General features: G+C 41.9%; 1 protein-coding gene across 1 annotated transcript in view; it reads right to left on the reverse strand.

Moving 5' to 3' along the window:
• SCAPER (S-phase cyclin A associated protein in the ER) overlaps positions 1-15,880 on the reverse strand; it is a 405,066-nt gene that overhangs the window by 104,064 nt on the left and 285,122 nt on the right. The window contains exon 25 of the mRNA XM_069071423.1: positions 7,690-7,813. Within this exon, the coding sequence (XP_068927524.1) occupies positions 7,690-7,813 (124 nt within the window). The remainder of the gene's footprint in view (positions 1-7,689; positions 7,814-15,880) is intronic.

Here is a 15,880-nt window from a genome sequence, read left to right on the forward strand (position 1 = left end):
TGCCTCGGCCGGCCCCCGCCGAGGCTGGGGGGGATCTGTGTGTGCCTTGGCCGGCCCCCACCGATGCTTGAGGGGAATTAGGGGAACACACAAGTTGTGCCTGTCTCAACTGATCCCATCGAGACATAGGTGGGGTTGCTCCGCTCTCTCACATGCCCTGCCAGAAGAGTGATTGGGGAATGCTGTAGGAGTTTGTGTTCCCATTATCAGCAACCCTACTCTGAAAAACTAGACTAGAATAAAGTAAGATTATTAACTCCTTAGTGTCTTTCCTGTCTGACCAGATCAAGAGTGAACCTGTGCTAGCAGCCCTACTGTGTGCTGTGTTTATCTGTCTCACACTGTGTCATGCTTTCAAGCATTCTGAGTGGCCAGCTGCTGTTACAGAAGCAGATTGGGGGTCTCCTGGTGATACCACACAGTGGCAAGCCATGAAATAACGTGATCTCAGAAGAGGGATATAATAATAGGTTGAACACATTAAAAGTGTCAGTAAAAGGGTGTGAAGGAGGAGCAGGTGTGTACCTCCAGCGAGGGCCCTGGGTAGTGATGAGGTATCTCAAACGCTGTACCTGCACCCAGGAAATATTTAAAAGAATCCAAGTCTCCAGGGCATTGGCTGGTCCCGGCCTGGAGAACTTAGGGACAGCCCCAGAAGAGAAGTACCCAGGATGAGTGATCGTTGAGAGAGTGCTCAAGTCTGTGAGATAATGGACAGAATGAGATGGACTCAACAAGCTTTGCTCATGCAGAGACAAGGGAGAGCCCCTGTGCTGCCAAGGAGACAATGCCATAGAGAGGTGGGGGCACGTGGATGCCTTTCATTTCCCACTGTCAAAGGTACACCAACATGAGGCTGGTAGATGTTTTTTGGGTGCAAACTCTTGGTGTAGGACTAACTTATCGTATAGCACTAAAATTACTTATTATTTCACTAAGAATAAATGTAATAAGAACCAAGGCAGATTATCTTCTTTAAAAAAAAAAAGTTTTTGGGTGACTTAAACTCCTGAATGAGAATGCTTTTAAAATACAATGACCTTTCTCCTTCTTTCAACACAAAGGCCATACTCATATTGCCTGCCACATTTCCACACTTTCATTCCTTTGGTGGTGTCTTATATTCAGATCGGCATAGCTGTCTTGAAAATCTAAGCATCAGTAGGGTAGAGACCATTTTATTTACATTGACTATACAGTCCATCAGAAGTCCTTCCTCTTCCCTCTCCCCTCTCCAGCTCAGCAATGCTTTGTATTGAGCCCTGGACATGGAGTTGGGAAGATCTGAGTTCAAGCCTGGCCTCAGACTCTTACTAGCTACTTGACCATGGACAAGTTTCTGAACTTGATTGTCTCAGTTTTCTCATCTGTAAAACGGGGTAATAACAGCATCTGCCTAGGGTTGTTGTGAGGATCAAATCAAATAATATCTGTAAAAAGCACAGTGTCTGGTGCCTAGTAGGCGCTATATAAATGCACTCAGCCTTTGAACCTTTACATTCAAGGTCCTAAACAGGGTAGGGGTTCAATCAAGGCTGTTTGAAGGTGGCCACAGAAACAGCCTAGGACAGCAGAACAAAAACCGAGGTAAAGCATCTGAAGACAAGGCCAAGGACTAGTCCAGTGCTTTAGACGAGTCATTCAAGTTCTCCTGAGGCTCAAAATAATGATAATGGTAACTGCTCTCTCTGCATGATGGGGTTGCTATGAGGATCACATGAAAGGACATGTGAGATTCCTTTGTAAACTATTTAGTGCTTATCAAACACACTTTAATATTTACATATTTCAAGAATCTAAGGTGGAGACTAATCACTGACTTCAGGAGCAACTTCTGCCATGTGTTCCTGTTTTGTGGCTAAACATTCAACACCTGGTAAAAAAAAAGTGTCTGAATTTAACTAGCCTGGACTTCAAGTGACGGACACACATCCATGCCCAGGACTAGATTCAAAGCATTTTTGGATTGGTAGCATTTATTACAGTTTGTATTCCACAGGGAAAGTTTCAAGGACTCAAGAGTCAGCTCTGATGTAGTGAGGACCTGGAGGAGGACTTTTGTGTGTGAAAGATCAATATAATGTCATTATTTTTAGTGAATTTTAAACTCCAGATTAAAGAATCTGTTTTGCTTTTTTTCCCCTGCAAATCTTTAAAACGTATTGTCTTACACTAATCACCTAAAGATATTTTATTTTCCACTATGACTATTTTCCTCTCAAAATAGTAATCTTCCCTCTAAGGAGGAAACTAATTTGGGGGAGAAGAGGGCTATTAGACTCTATCTGCACCTGAGACAAAAGCTCTGATTCTAAGATCAAATTTTTTCAAGTGTTTCCACTGTAGATATTCACAATGTTAGAGTCTGGGATCAAGAAATCTACTTCAATTTCCTTATTTTACAAGTGAGAAAACAGAGATCCAGAGAGGGGGAAGGAAGTAACAAAATCATCCAGGTAGGAAGCATCAGAACCAATATTTATAACCAGATCTAACTCTAAATCCATTGCTCCTTCAACTGTGCCCCTCTGCTTCTAGGCAAGCAGGGCTGAGATAAATCACTTCTCTCTTACAGGTGTTGTTTTCTATAAAGGATGTAGTCCTATAGTCGGGCAGGACCTGATACACAAGTACCTTGACTTTAGGAAACAGATCTGTTTTATCTGCCTTTAATTAATATACTGGTTGTAATTTTCCTGCATAAAACAGGCACATATGTGACTACAGCCTTTCCTGTTTCTTTCCGTCATTTCTCCTGTTTAGACTCCCTATAAAATGCCTATGTTGGTGAAAAGTCCAACTCTGGGCCAAATCTAGGTTACAAAAAATGGAAAAAAAGAAAAGAAAAACATGAAAAATAGTCCTTGTTCTCAATCATTGATTTTAATATCAAAAGTTAGAATTTTGAAAGTGCAGATGTGAGATACCCTGAGGCAGAGAAGAGGCCTAGTTTTCAGAGATGCTCAACACCACTCCTCAGTGTTTTGGTGAGTAGCTGCCAAGTTCCATGGCTATGCCTTCCATCTCTACTTAGTAAACATCTGCTGCACAGGAGGAAGAGTTAGGTGCTAACCAGAGAGAGAAGATGAGGGCCACTGTCCTATAAAGACATCTCAGTCACAAAGACAGTAAACAAAAAGTACAAGAGTGATGTCAGCCCTCAAACACCATATAAATGGTGCTAGGGCTCAGAGGACAGATTGGAAGAGGTAGCATTGGAGTGGAGACTTCAATTGAGAAGCTAAACAAGAAAAGCACTTGATTTGGAGTCTAGAAAACTGGGCTCCAATCTTGGCCCTGATACTCATTAGCTGTGTGACCTTGTGAAAAATCACTTTCTTTACTTCTCTAGGCTTATTTCCTCATTGCTAATAAGGAATATTAGAGATGAGGAAACGGAGGCCAACAAAGGTAAAGCGACTTGCCCAGGGTCACACTGTCAGTAAGGTTCTGAGGCAGAATTTGAACTCAGGTCTTGAGCAGCTCACAGTTGCCACCATAAGAAAGGGAGGTACAGAAATGACCTTTGGCATTAGATTGGATGTTATGAATTGTAAAGAATGAAGAATGTCTGCTCCAGTAATTAACCCAGGAAGCCAGGGAATGGGTTCATTCAGCAAGAAGAAAACAATTCTAAGACTAGGCAAGCTTAGCTGAGTGGATTAGAATGACAATCTGTTCCTGGAATACTCTCCAAATGACTCACAGAAAATCAGGATGATTTCTTTTCTAGCAGATGTGGAGGTATCTACCTTTTTATTTTTTTTTGGCATTTCCTGGTTTGCTACCTTTTAAAAGGTTCACCAACAGTCTTTTGAATTCCAACAATATCAAGCAAATCATTTAAAGCCTGTATTTCACTTTTCAATAATCATAATGCTTGGCTCAAGAAAACACATACATGCAATTTAAAGTGGGAATTTTACACAAAATATCTCAAGGTTAGCAGGCTACTATATGAATTAAAAATGAGATTTCAAACAAGAGTCATGCCTGACTCTTTGTGGCCCCATTTTTTTCTTTTCTTTCTTTTCCCCAGAATTTATTTATTTTTACTTTTCAACATTCATTTCCACAAGATTTTGAGTTCCAAATTTTCTCCCCATTTCTCCCCTACCTCCCACCCCAAAATGGCAAAGCATTATGATTACTCTTTCCCCAGTCTGCCGTCTCTTATATCTCCCCTTGTCCCCCCATCCCTTACCCCTTACTTTCTTGTAGGGCAAGATGGATTTCTATACCCCTGTGCCTGTATATCTTATTTCCTGGTTGCATGTAAAAACAATTTTTTAACATTTGTTTTTAGAATTTTGAGTTCCAGATTCTCTCCTTCCTTCCCTCCTCACCCACCCCTACTGAGAAGATAAGTAATTCAATATAGATTATATATGTGTAGTTACGCAAAACATTTTCATAGTAGTCATATTGTGAAAGACTAACTATATTTCCCTCTATTCTATCCTGCCGCACCCCATTTATTCTATTTTCTCCTTTGATATTGTTCCTTTTCAAAAGTGTTTGCTTCTGACTACCCTCTCCCCCAATCTGCCTTCCCTTCTATCATTCCTCCTCTTATTCCCTTCTCCCCTACTTTCCTGTAGGGTAAGAGACCCAATTGAGTATGTATGTTATTCCCTCCTTAAGCCAAATCCAATGAGAGTAAGGTTGACTCATTCCCTTTCACCTCTCTGCTCCTCCCCTCCAATGTAACAACTTTGTCTTGTCTCTTTTATGTGAGAAAATTTACCCTATTCTATCTCTCCCTTTTTCCTCTCAATATATTCCTCTCTCACCTCTTAATTTTATTTTTTAGACGTCATCCATTTGGGATTTTCTTGACAAAGAGACTGGAGGGGTCTGCCATTTCCTTCTCCAGCTCATTTTACAGATGAGGAAAGTGAGGCAAACAAGGCAAAGTGACTTGCCCAGGGTCACACTGCTAGGAAGTATCTGAGGCTAGATTTGAATTCAGGAAGATGAATTGCCTGATGAATTTTAGTGATGATCTGTTGAGCATCAGCTAAAACTAGCTGCCAGAGAGGGGAATCCTACACTGTGAAATGACTGAATGAAGGAGTGTGAAGCCCCTGCTGGATGCTGGGTTCTGGAGATAGTGGGCATGTACAGAAGTGAAGCGGTCCCTGACCACAAGAAGTTTACATTCAAATAGGGAAAGACAAAACCTGTAGAGGGATGAATATTGGCCAGAAAAGCAGTGCCAGGCCTGGCACCCTGGTTGGCTGTTGTCCTTTGTTCTTGAAGAGGACCAAACGACATCACTATGCTAGAGTCAAGTGTCAGTGTGCCTGGCTATGGCAGAACTGACTGATACGAGCTCGGAAGGATCTACCACAGATCGGTCACAAAGAGTAAACATTTGGGGTGGATTCTTTAAATCTGAATGTCCTGCGTTTCCTTGGAGCTGTTTCAATTCTGCTTTGCTCACAGAGCATAGCACCTTCTCTGATGTGGACACATCACGCTGACAGGTCCTGTGCCAGTGTCTCCCATGTCACACAATTAATCCCAAAGTTTGTAAGATAGACCTTGAGAGTGTCTTTGTTATCACTTCTTCTGACCACTGGCCCTGTGTGAGTTCTCCACGAAACAGTCTTTTTGGCAAGCTTCAAACAATGTGGCCAGCCCTTCGGGGTCCATGCTCTCGGCCTGGCGCTCTATGCACTATGGTGCCACCTGGCTGCCCTGAAGAATTTAGTGATGCTTATTATCCTAGAGAAGGAAAGACTTGGGGGTGTCTGGATGGTGTTCTACAAATATGCAGAGGGTCAGGACAGAGAAGAGGGATTAGCCTAGTTCTGAAGAACAATGTTTGGGAGGTACAAAGAGAGAGACTGAGGCTGGATGTAAAGAACTCCCTGATCATCAGAGCCATTCAGAGGAGCAGACTGCCTTGGAGGGCAGATGTAGGGTTCCCTCACTGATGGAAAACTTGAAGTGAATGATGGATGACAATGTTTTGGTTCTGCTGTATTAGGGATATGCTTCTTTATTTGAAATAAGAAAGGATAGCTCTAGATTAGACTCTCAGTAGGTACAAAGAATTCCCCTTCTTTACCCTAAGTCTGCTTGGACTGTTCATGTGCTTGGCAGCATTTCAGAGGCACGGCCCTGACCCACAGAAAAGCACTCTTGGTCGATCCCAGCTCTCTTCCCTGGTGTCTTGCTCCTACCCCCAGGACCAGCATTTCTACACTGGGCCTACAGAAACAGGAAGATCCTGTTCTTGTACTGAGTGTGAATTAGTGCAAATTCCCTTAGCCTGCTATATCTAGCTGTTCCTACACCAGCCCATGTTTCATTTTCCATCCAGTCACTTGCCCTGGCCATCCTGCCTCTGCAAAGGAAGGAATCATTTGTCTTCTTATCTCCCTGTATCTCTAACAGCTACCACAGAGCCCAGTACATAGTGAATACTTGTTGATTAGCTGTTACCCACTAGTGCTGGGCTCATACTACTCCTCATTCCCACCTCTTGCTCTCAGAGTAGTGATGGACTGACTGTCCGACAGCTCCATTCACCAGCCCTCTGACTTCCTGCTCTAAAACTCCTTTTCTTCCTCCTACATATTTTGTCTTTCCCTATTTGAATGTAAGCCTCTTGTGGTCAGGGACTGCTTCACTTCTGTACCTGCATACCACCTCTAGAATGTGGCGTACCCAGCAGGGGCTTCACCCTTCTTCATTTATTCATCTTACCATGCAGGGTGCCCCCTTCAGCAGCTAGGTTTAGCTGATGCTCAGCAGATCATCACTAAAAGTAAACACAAGGGGAACCCAGCTCTTCCTCTGTCTTTCCTTCTTCCCACAGACATACAGCATAACCTGAATTTTCAGAATTTAGGAAGCAATTTACCAGTTTTATTTCAAATTATTCTGAAACCCAGGCTATTCACTCATATATTCTTGGCTTATAAGTTGTCTCTCACCTTTTCCTTTTCTAATAGTTACAGATCACACAGCCATAAACATACATAGATGAATGAATGATAGTGCTTCTCAAAAATTCTGTCAAGCAGGCAGTGTAGGCAGTCACCACCAAGCATCAATTTAGTCTACTCTATATAAGGCACTATGATCATTGCTTGGGATGCAAGGACCAAGATGAAACAACCCCTACCCTCAAGGAGCTTACATTCTGAGGGGGGAAAGAACACACACATGTGTGCATGTAAGGATGCAGAGTAAATCTGAGGTTGTTTCTGGGAGCCCTGGGGAGGGGGAGATAAGATCAGTAGCTAAGGGGGATCAGGAGAGGTCTCACTTAGGAGGCAGCATTTCAGATCAGGTATGAAAAACAGGACTTGCAGCTAGATCTTTTGACTCTAAATCTTGGGTCATTTCCATTATGCCATTTGCTTCTTAATTTATCTACCCTGTTCCTACATGAGGTCTATAAGGTCTTACATTGCTTTTTTCAATATTTGGATGATTATTTCAATATCCTTGGTTTGCCCTGTAAACCTATGCATTTTGTTTTCTGAATTTAAAACCATGATTCTGAGAAAGGTACACAGGCATCACTGGGCTGCCTGAGGGGTCTCTGATGTACAGAAAGGGAAGAAGTCCTGCCCTATCTGGGATCCTTCTCCAGCTTTGTTTGTCTGGGTTCTAGCTCAAAACCACAGTAGAAACCTTTCTGTCAAAAAGCTAAAACAGAACATCACATACCGTCAGCTGGTGTATTAGAAGGTCCATTAAGAAGGTGATCTTGTTGCTAAACAGAACGTAAGCACAGTTTTCTGAGCAGTTGCTGCAGGTAAGATTGTACACATTGATGGCATTGCTGAGAGACCTAAGAGAAAGAGGACATTTCATTTGAAAAAGTTTGAGCAATTATTCTCCCAGCATCTTCACACCCAAAATCACGGTAACAAAAGGAACACCCCAAGTGGCCAGTAGGTCTGTCTCTCAATGCCAAAGACCAGCCGGCACTCTGTCTGCGTCACTTATGACTTATGACTGTGACACAGGGGTTCACCCTGCTGACTCCTTCCCCAGGCTTCTGTCTTCAAAGTTTAACTCACAATGTCAATGGTGGGCTGGCAACATTCAGCATTGTTTCCACAGTGTTACAGCCCCACTTGATGGGAAGGTTTATGATGGTAAGAACTCTCATCACCCAGTGCAGGGCTCTACATACAGTAGGTGTTTAATAAAATCTCAGGGCTCTTCATACAGAAACATCTGCTGAATAGAACTAAATATCTAGACTTTCAAAGTGTTTAGCTGTGTACAAATAAAAAGGTATTTCACCCAAGACAGTCAAGTGATCATTTGTACATTAACCTACTAAATGATAATCTTTTATTAGCTTAGCTTTATCTTGGAAGCAGAGAATGGGAAGCATAGTGGATAGAACTCTGGGAAAATCAAGACAACCTGAGTTCAAATTCTGCCTCAGACACTTGGTAGCTTGGGTGTATGACCCTGGGCAAGTCACTTAACCTCTGTCTACCCCCAGTTTTCTCAAGTGTAAAACAGAGATCATAATAGCACCTATCAATATGGTTGTGAGCCACTTAACTTCTGTGGCCTCAGGGTCCTCAATTGTAAAACAGGGAGAGTAACAGAACCAGGATTGCTGTTAAGATCAGCTGAGATTACATTTGTGAAGCACTTAGCGCAATGCCTGGAGCACAGCTGCTGTTGTTGCTGATCCTTCACTTTCAGGGGAACAGTGACATCCTGGGCTGATACCCCGACTGGCCCATGAACTGGATGTAAGTGAACGCACAAAGCTGTCAGCCTCATTCTCTTGTCCAGAGTCATCCAAGTCCAGTGGCAGGGCCCTCGCCTGAATTCTAGCTGGGGGACACAAGCTAAGTGTTTCTGCATGGATAAAGACACTGCAGCTGAAGGAAATCAGTGGAAAGAGGCTGAAGAAGCCAGCAAGTGGCATGTTGTCCTGGGCACTGCCACCCATGACAGAGGGCTCTCCCACCCATCCTGCAGTAACTTCTCAAACCTTCAGTTTCCTTCTCTGTAGAATATGGGAGCAAATCCTGATCACTGTTCAGGCTACCTTCAGATTTAATCTTCTGTGAAACTGTATCTTGTCTGAGAGGCTCACGGCCCACCCTGATGAATCCAGATCCCTGAAAGAACCTTGTTTACAGGGTGTGGGGTCACTGAAGAAGAAAGGGACTTGCAAGAGACAAAGGAGCAGAAGTTGTTTTCAGGGTCCCGTCAAAGCAAGACATTTTTTGAGAGCTTGATCTGGTGCTGTAAAGACTCAGGTTTGCGATCATTAAATTGACCTTCCTTGATTCTCACCTACTGAATTTATCTTATAGGTTCTAACTAAGCCCTGATTTTAAACAGTGTGACCAAGCCCCTGGTTACCTGCCTCCACATCTTGAGAATCTTTTGCTCATCAGTTTGTTAAATGCTAACTGTGCAAGGTACAGTGCTAAGTGCTGAGGAAAGGCAGACTAAAATCAAACACTCCTTGTCCGCAAGCAGCTTCTATTCTAGTGGATAAACCAGGCTCACTGTAGCCCCTACTTAGGCAGCAGCCAAGATGTACTGTAATTTATCACTCAGAAACAGCAATGCTCAGAAATCTCTCAAAGAACTGCTTCTAAGGTAGCAACTATGAGGGATCTGGGACATTAGAAAACAGATTCAGAGCAGGAAGGAAGGAATCTTCAAGGTCATCTAGTACAACCCACTCATTTTGTAGTTGAGGAAACTGAGAACACATAGGTAGCAACTGACAAAGAGAACTTGAACCCAGACCCTATGACTTCAGACCCAGCCCTCTCTCCATGGCACCCCACACAGGCTATACCTTTGGATGAAAAGATACAAACATTTTAGTTCTTGAGAGGAGGATGAAGGAAAAAAGTCCACAACAAGCTCTAGCCCTTGAATGTAAGAAAAAATAGAGGAGTTACCGGACTTTTTAGTTCTTGGCTTTTTGGCGCTAAGCATCACTGAAAGAATTTACACAAGAGAATAAAATGTGCATTCACTGGAACTCACTCAGCCAACCAACTTGATCTATTCTCTAGGAAATTTCTCTAGCTTTTCACAAGGGGAGTAGGATACTAAAAACCTGCTAAATGCTATTGCTAACTGTTATGAGGAACGGCCTATCATCTGAGAGGCAGCATGGTGGGGGGACAAGTCCTAGATCTGGAATCGGGAGCTCACTGGCTATGGGAGCCTGAGCAAATGACGTATAATGGGGCTGGCTAATGGCACTTGCATAACCCATTTCACAATATTATTTGGGGGAAGGAACCAAGTTGAAGCCTTCACACACTACAGAAATGCATCTTTAATCTTATAACAGTCTGGGTACTTGAGACCTATTTTTGCCAAAGAGTGAAACAATCGAGCATGGTGAAAAGACTGGTAGGTGATGAGATAAATCAGGAGAACTGTAGTCTAGAGCGGGTTCTCCTATGATCTTGGGGGGAATGGGAACAAACCATTTCATTTTTTCTGGGCTTTAGTTTCTCAGCTGTGAAATGAGAGCGTTGCACTAGGGATTCCTGCAGGGTTCTTTCAGAATTGACAGCCTATGAATCCAGGAGGAAATGCTCAGTGTAGGCAAACTTTATTTTACAAAGTAACCATATTCTAAAGGGTTCAATTTTTTAAAACTGGATTTTAAATTCAGTAGGAAATCGAATATGTAAAGGCACCAACTGTGTAAACTGTTAAAAAGTAAAGACTCCTTTTACGAAGAGAATAAATAATTATCCTCACATCTGTTCGGGGTGTTTTGAGTATAGTATAGTGGCCTGTCTTAACGTCAGGGCACACCTGTACTCAAAAATGAGTTTGTTCTAAAGTAGTTTATGATTTCTTAAACAGAAAACTTCTCATTTACTTTTAGCTGTGAAATGTACCTGGACACTGTCTTGTACCTGCAAACCTGTCACAAGGAAACAAACTTGTGATGATTATTTTTCTCGTGAGAAATGAAGGCAGAGAGGGAACAAAACAGTGACCTCAATGTCAGGAAAAACTTACCCACTGAGAGAAACCTGTTTAAGAGACCACCTGTCAGAAAGATCACATTTGTGTGGAGCTAGCCCTGGGTGGTCTTTTAAGCAGGTTTCACTGTAATTTGAGATTGGAGAGACTGGAAGCCTTTGCAGGGTCAAACAGAAGGCAAGGCCCCACCCTCAGGTAAAGAGTGGCTTCTTCAGGGAAGGGACTAACCAGCTTTCAGTGACAAACACAATAAGGTGGATGTTTGGGTTGGGGGCTGAATGGCATTTCTGCTTGCTGAGGGGACGCTAAACCTTAGGTTTGACTGAGAGGGCTTCTGCTGAAAACCCCCAAAGGAGGTCGGGCATCCCCCAAGACCTGCACAGGGGGCAGTGCTAAGGCTGCACATGTGAAATAACGAGAGTCACATTTTACAGTGCTTAGTTTTCACCAAGGGCTCATCATATGAAGCCCAAAGGGGTGAAGTGAGGGAGGTAACAGGCCCTCACTGAGCCCGACCTAGGAACCAAGCCCCAATGGCCCCATCCCCTGCTGGTCAAGGGCAGCAAGATGCCAGCCAAGAGCCTGCACCCTCAGTCAAATCCAAATACCAAATGTCCTCTGACACTAACATAAAAGATACCATAACAAGCCTGAATAAAGGGGCTGAAATTGGACCCCATGAAATATATTGTCCTAAGACGATTCCTGAAAACGTAACCAATTTATAGATGTTAAGTAGAACTTAAAAGAAGACTTGCCACAACATGTGTAATAATGTGCATTTGGCCACTGACCACATTCTCCACACACTGTTCTGGGTCTAACACTTTCTGACCCTGATGATTGGTTTAAGTCACAACTCAATTTTCATTTTGACAACCAAATAAACCCTCTTTCTGATGAGTTGATGCCCTTTGTCATTTCACAGCCTCTGCTTCCCAACAGAGCCCTCCTTTCCTCCCACCCAGCAAACTATTCCTTGTGACAAAGCTCCAAAAAGAAAAGGAAGGAAAAAGAGTAGAGTTCCACACAGCTGGTCTGTAGGCCCTGCCTCTTCTACCCCCTTTTGGAACAAAGGGAGCAGGCACATTTCCTCAACTCTTCCCCTGGTCAAATTCTGTCATTACAATGACACAGAAGAAAGCCTTTATTTTTTCTGCCAATTAGGAACAAATGCTAAGATCAATACAAAATACTAAAATGTATCTGAAAATGCTGAGGTAAATATGTAGAAGCAGACAGTTCTTTTGGAACACTGATGAATGAATTATAATTAAATCTCTTGGCATATGTAACATCTAATTTTTATTGCCTGTACTTCAAGTTATATTATTATTATTATTATTTTAGGTTACACTACATATAGTTATATTATTACTTGCGATCACAACCAAAGTATATTTGAATATGGGTAAGAAAAATCTATGCAATTCAGTTCTATTATGGTGCTTTATAACAGCCGTCAATACTGTGTCAAAATTGATAGAATTACAGGATCATAGGATTCAGAAGAAACCAGAGAGTGAGGAAGACCGGTGGAGAAAAAAGCTAATGCTATTCTCACAGCACAAAACGCACTAGAAAAAGCAGCTAGGTCACACTACTTCCCTTTTAATCTACATCCTCCCAAAAAGTGTATAAAGTCTGTAATCTTGGAAATAGAAATCCTATTCTTTAAACAAAATGCTTTAATAATTTCACAGATCATCCCTACTTTCAGACATTGTATTTAAAAACCATTTATAACAACAAGGGTTCACAGGCTAAGAAGAAGAGAAACTATTTTGGTTTATGTTTGTAAAGTTACTGTGCTAAAGTCAATTTAAAAAAAAGTCTCACTATAGATCTGTCCACTGATATCACATTAACCAATACAACTGTTATCATCTGGTCAAATAAGAACATGCTTTTTCTATCATATTCTATGTTTATAATAGTGTTGTATGGGGTTGAAACCACCCAACGCCATTTTTGTTCTGAAACCTTAAGTAAGAACACAATGAATTTAAAAGACCTTAGATGATATGTGAAATTAAAAAATCTTTGAAAGACAGGAGGCCATGTTCTCACATCCTCATGAACAATCCACTATCAGGTTGAGGAGGACCCATCTAGGGGGAAGGAGACACTTTGGGTTTGGCCTTGGTCAGGTTCCAGCTGCCCCACCCAATAAGAGGAGGAAGTGGTGGGTTTCACAGGGTCTGAAGGAGGGTGAATTCTCCTCCCTCTTCCCATCAGGTTTTCCTAAGTCAGTTAATGGCAGCATTTGCATCAAGAGCCCAGGAGAGATGGACACAGATGTCCTGGGACCCCTCCCTGGAGCTGTGAGCTACCCCCAGCTGCCCACACTCTCCAAGCTGAGCCCACCTTTCCCTGAACTCCACTCTTGTGGGGTAGGACATTTTGCACCATCTGTCCTTCTATACAACCTTAGTAAATACTCCTTTTTTTTTTTTTTAAAGCAATTGGGGTTAAGTAACTTGCTCAAGGTTACACAGCCAGTTATTTCTGGGTGTGGTGCTGAGTATCTGAGCCCGGATTTGATTCCCAGGTCATTCCGACACTGGGGCCGGTGCTCTGATTCGCTGTGCTACCTGGCCGTCCCAAATACTCCTTTTCTAAAAGCTATACACAACACTGCCTAGCTAAGTTGATTCTCCTCTGGTAAGGGCTTGAGCCAAGAACCTCAGAGAATCCCCCCAACCCCTTTGGGTGGCCCCCTAGAACAGTGAAGGGGGAGAAGCAGCCCAGCTCTGAGGCCACGAGGCTTGCTTCTGAGAGTAGGATTTGGAACAGGGATCCTCAGAGCCTATGTAGGCTATAATAGCAAAACTAAAACTAGCTTTACAATTCTATTTTCCTGAGCCTCCACAATGACTTTTATGACAATGTTATCTGCACGAATTGATTCCAATGTTTTCGTGTAATTAGTTACATACAGTTCTTTAAGTTTTTATCCAATGGGTTCCATATATGCAGAGACTCATTTTAGTTGTGAAAGAACAGTTTTTAAATGCCAACAAAAATAAGTAAAAACCGGTCTTCCTATGTTTTCTTGAAATTAACTTTCCTTTAAAGAAGGTGAAAATAATGTATTCGAAAGTATGAAATAAGGAAACTTATGTCAAATTAATTTTTAATCATCATGGAAAAGGATTTTTAAAAACTGAGAACAGAAACTCGTTAACAAAAGTACTTCCAGGATTAGAAAGTCTTTAAACATGGGTTTGTTTTTTCCCAGAAATTGGAAGCATTAGCACCAAAGAAGGCCCCAGGTGTTTGGGGGCGTTAAATGGCAGATTAAAGTCGGCTGAAATCATTACTCTAATCATTAGAGGAACAATAGCTGTCAAGGTAACAATTTATTTACAAACCTTTTGAGATAACTGCAAGATGCTTTAATATACCAATCAGAGAAGTGGATCTACCAAATACTACAGCTAATTAACTCACAAAACTGCTGTCCCCAGGATCTCTAATGGGAAAGTCCTCTAACTGCAAATGCCACACAGCTTTCACTATATTAACGTTTATTTTGTTAGCCTGTAAAATGGCATGGGAAGTCACATTAAATAATAGTCAACAACAGAAAAATGGCCTAACACATTTAAATAATATAATATCCCCTTCTGATGAATCCAGTTACAAATGTACTCTAGAGCATATTAATTTTAGCTCTGAACAGCTTTCTTTCCTCAGATGAAACCAGAACAGGCACACAGAAGCTGTTTTTATCAGTGTCATGGAAAGTCACACAGGCACATGCCTAATCTTTGTTGTGGGTATATACTGTGTGCCTCAGTTTCCTCATCTGTAAAATGAGCCAGAAAAGGAAATGGCAAAGCGCTCCAATGTCTCTGCCAAGAAAACCCCAAATGGGCTCACGAAGAGTCAGACACCCACTGAAACTGAACCACAAATGCACAAGGCCCTCTCCTTAGTGCCACTCTGAAGACCACTGCTCTATAATACCTGCCCATAATGGTCATGTAGCCTATATACCAAGACACTCTGGTATGTCTACCAGAGTGCCTGGGTTTGAATCTTGGCTCTTCCTAGGCAAATTACCTAATCTCCCTGGACCTCAGTTTCCTCATATATAAAATGAAGGAGTTTGAACAGATGATGAAGATCCCTTTTAGCTCTAAATTTATAATCTTATAATTATAGGATTGTGTAATAAATCATTATTGGGAAGATTTCTTTGTATTGAGCCCAAATATCTCTTTCAATTTCTGGTCATTGTTCATAATTCTGTCCTCTGAAGTCAAAGAGAGCAAGTCTAATCTCTCATACACATGACTACCTTCCAATCTTTGTAGAAAACTCTGTCTACACCTGTATCTTTTCCAAGTTAAACATTCACAGTTCCTTCAGATGATTCTTGATCTTTGGCTCTCTTCTCCCTTCTGGTTGCTCTCTTCCAGTCAGTCTATCAAAAAATGTGGCACTATGAAATGAGCATTTTCAGATGGGGTCTGACCAGATAGTGGGACTATCACTTCTCTAATTCTGAATGCCATGACTCTGAATGCAGTTTAAGATTTCAGTTTTTTTGGCTACCATGCCATCTAAGAACTCAATGAGTTTGGAATCCACCAAGACTCTTAGATATTTTTCACATGAATTGTTATTACCAAGCCAGAGCACTCCTATTCTGTACTTGTACAACTGATGCCTAAGAATCACCTGTTGGACCATATCACATTTCTCCTGGATTTGGCCCATCACTCTAGCCCACTGTCATCTAATATATCTGCTATCCCTCCTAACTTTTTTCTTCTGAAAGTCGAATAAAACTTGCAAACTATTTCTTTATCAAAATCATTAGTCAAAAAGGTGGACAATACAGGAATAGTAACAGATCTCTAGGATATTCCATTAAAGATGAACCTTAAAATCAGCAGAAACT

This window comes from Petaurus breviceps, unplaced genomic scaffold (genome assembly GCF_028583685.1).
Source record: "Petaurus breviceps papuanus isolate PSGF00001 unplaced genomic scaffold, PetGlider_PUasm1.0 90825, whole genome shotgun sequence".
NCBI lineage: Eukaryota > Metazoa > Chordata > Mammalia > Diprotodontia > Petauridae > Petaurus > Petaurus breviceps.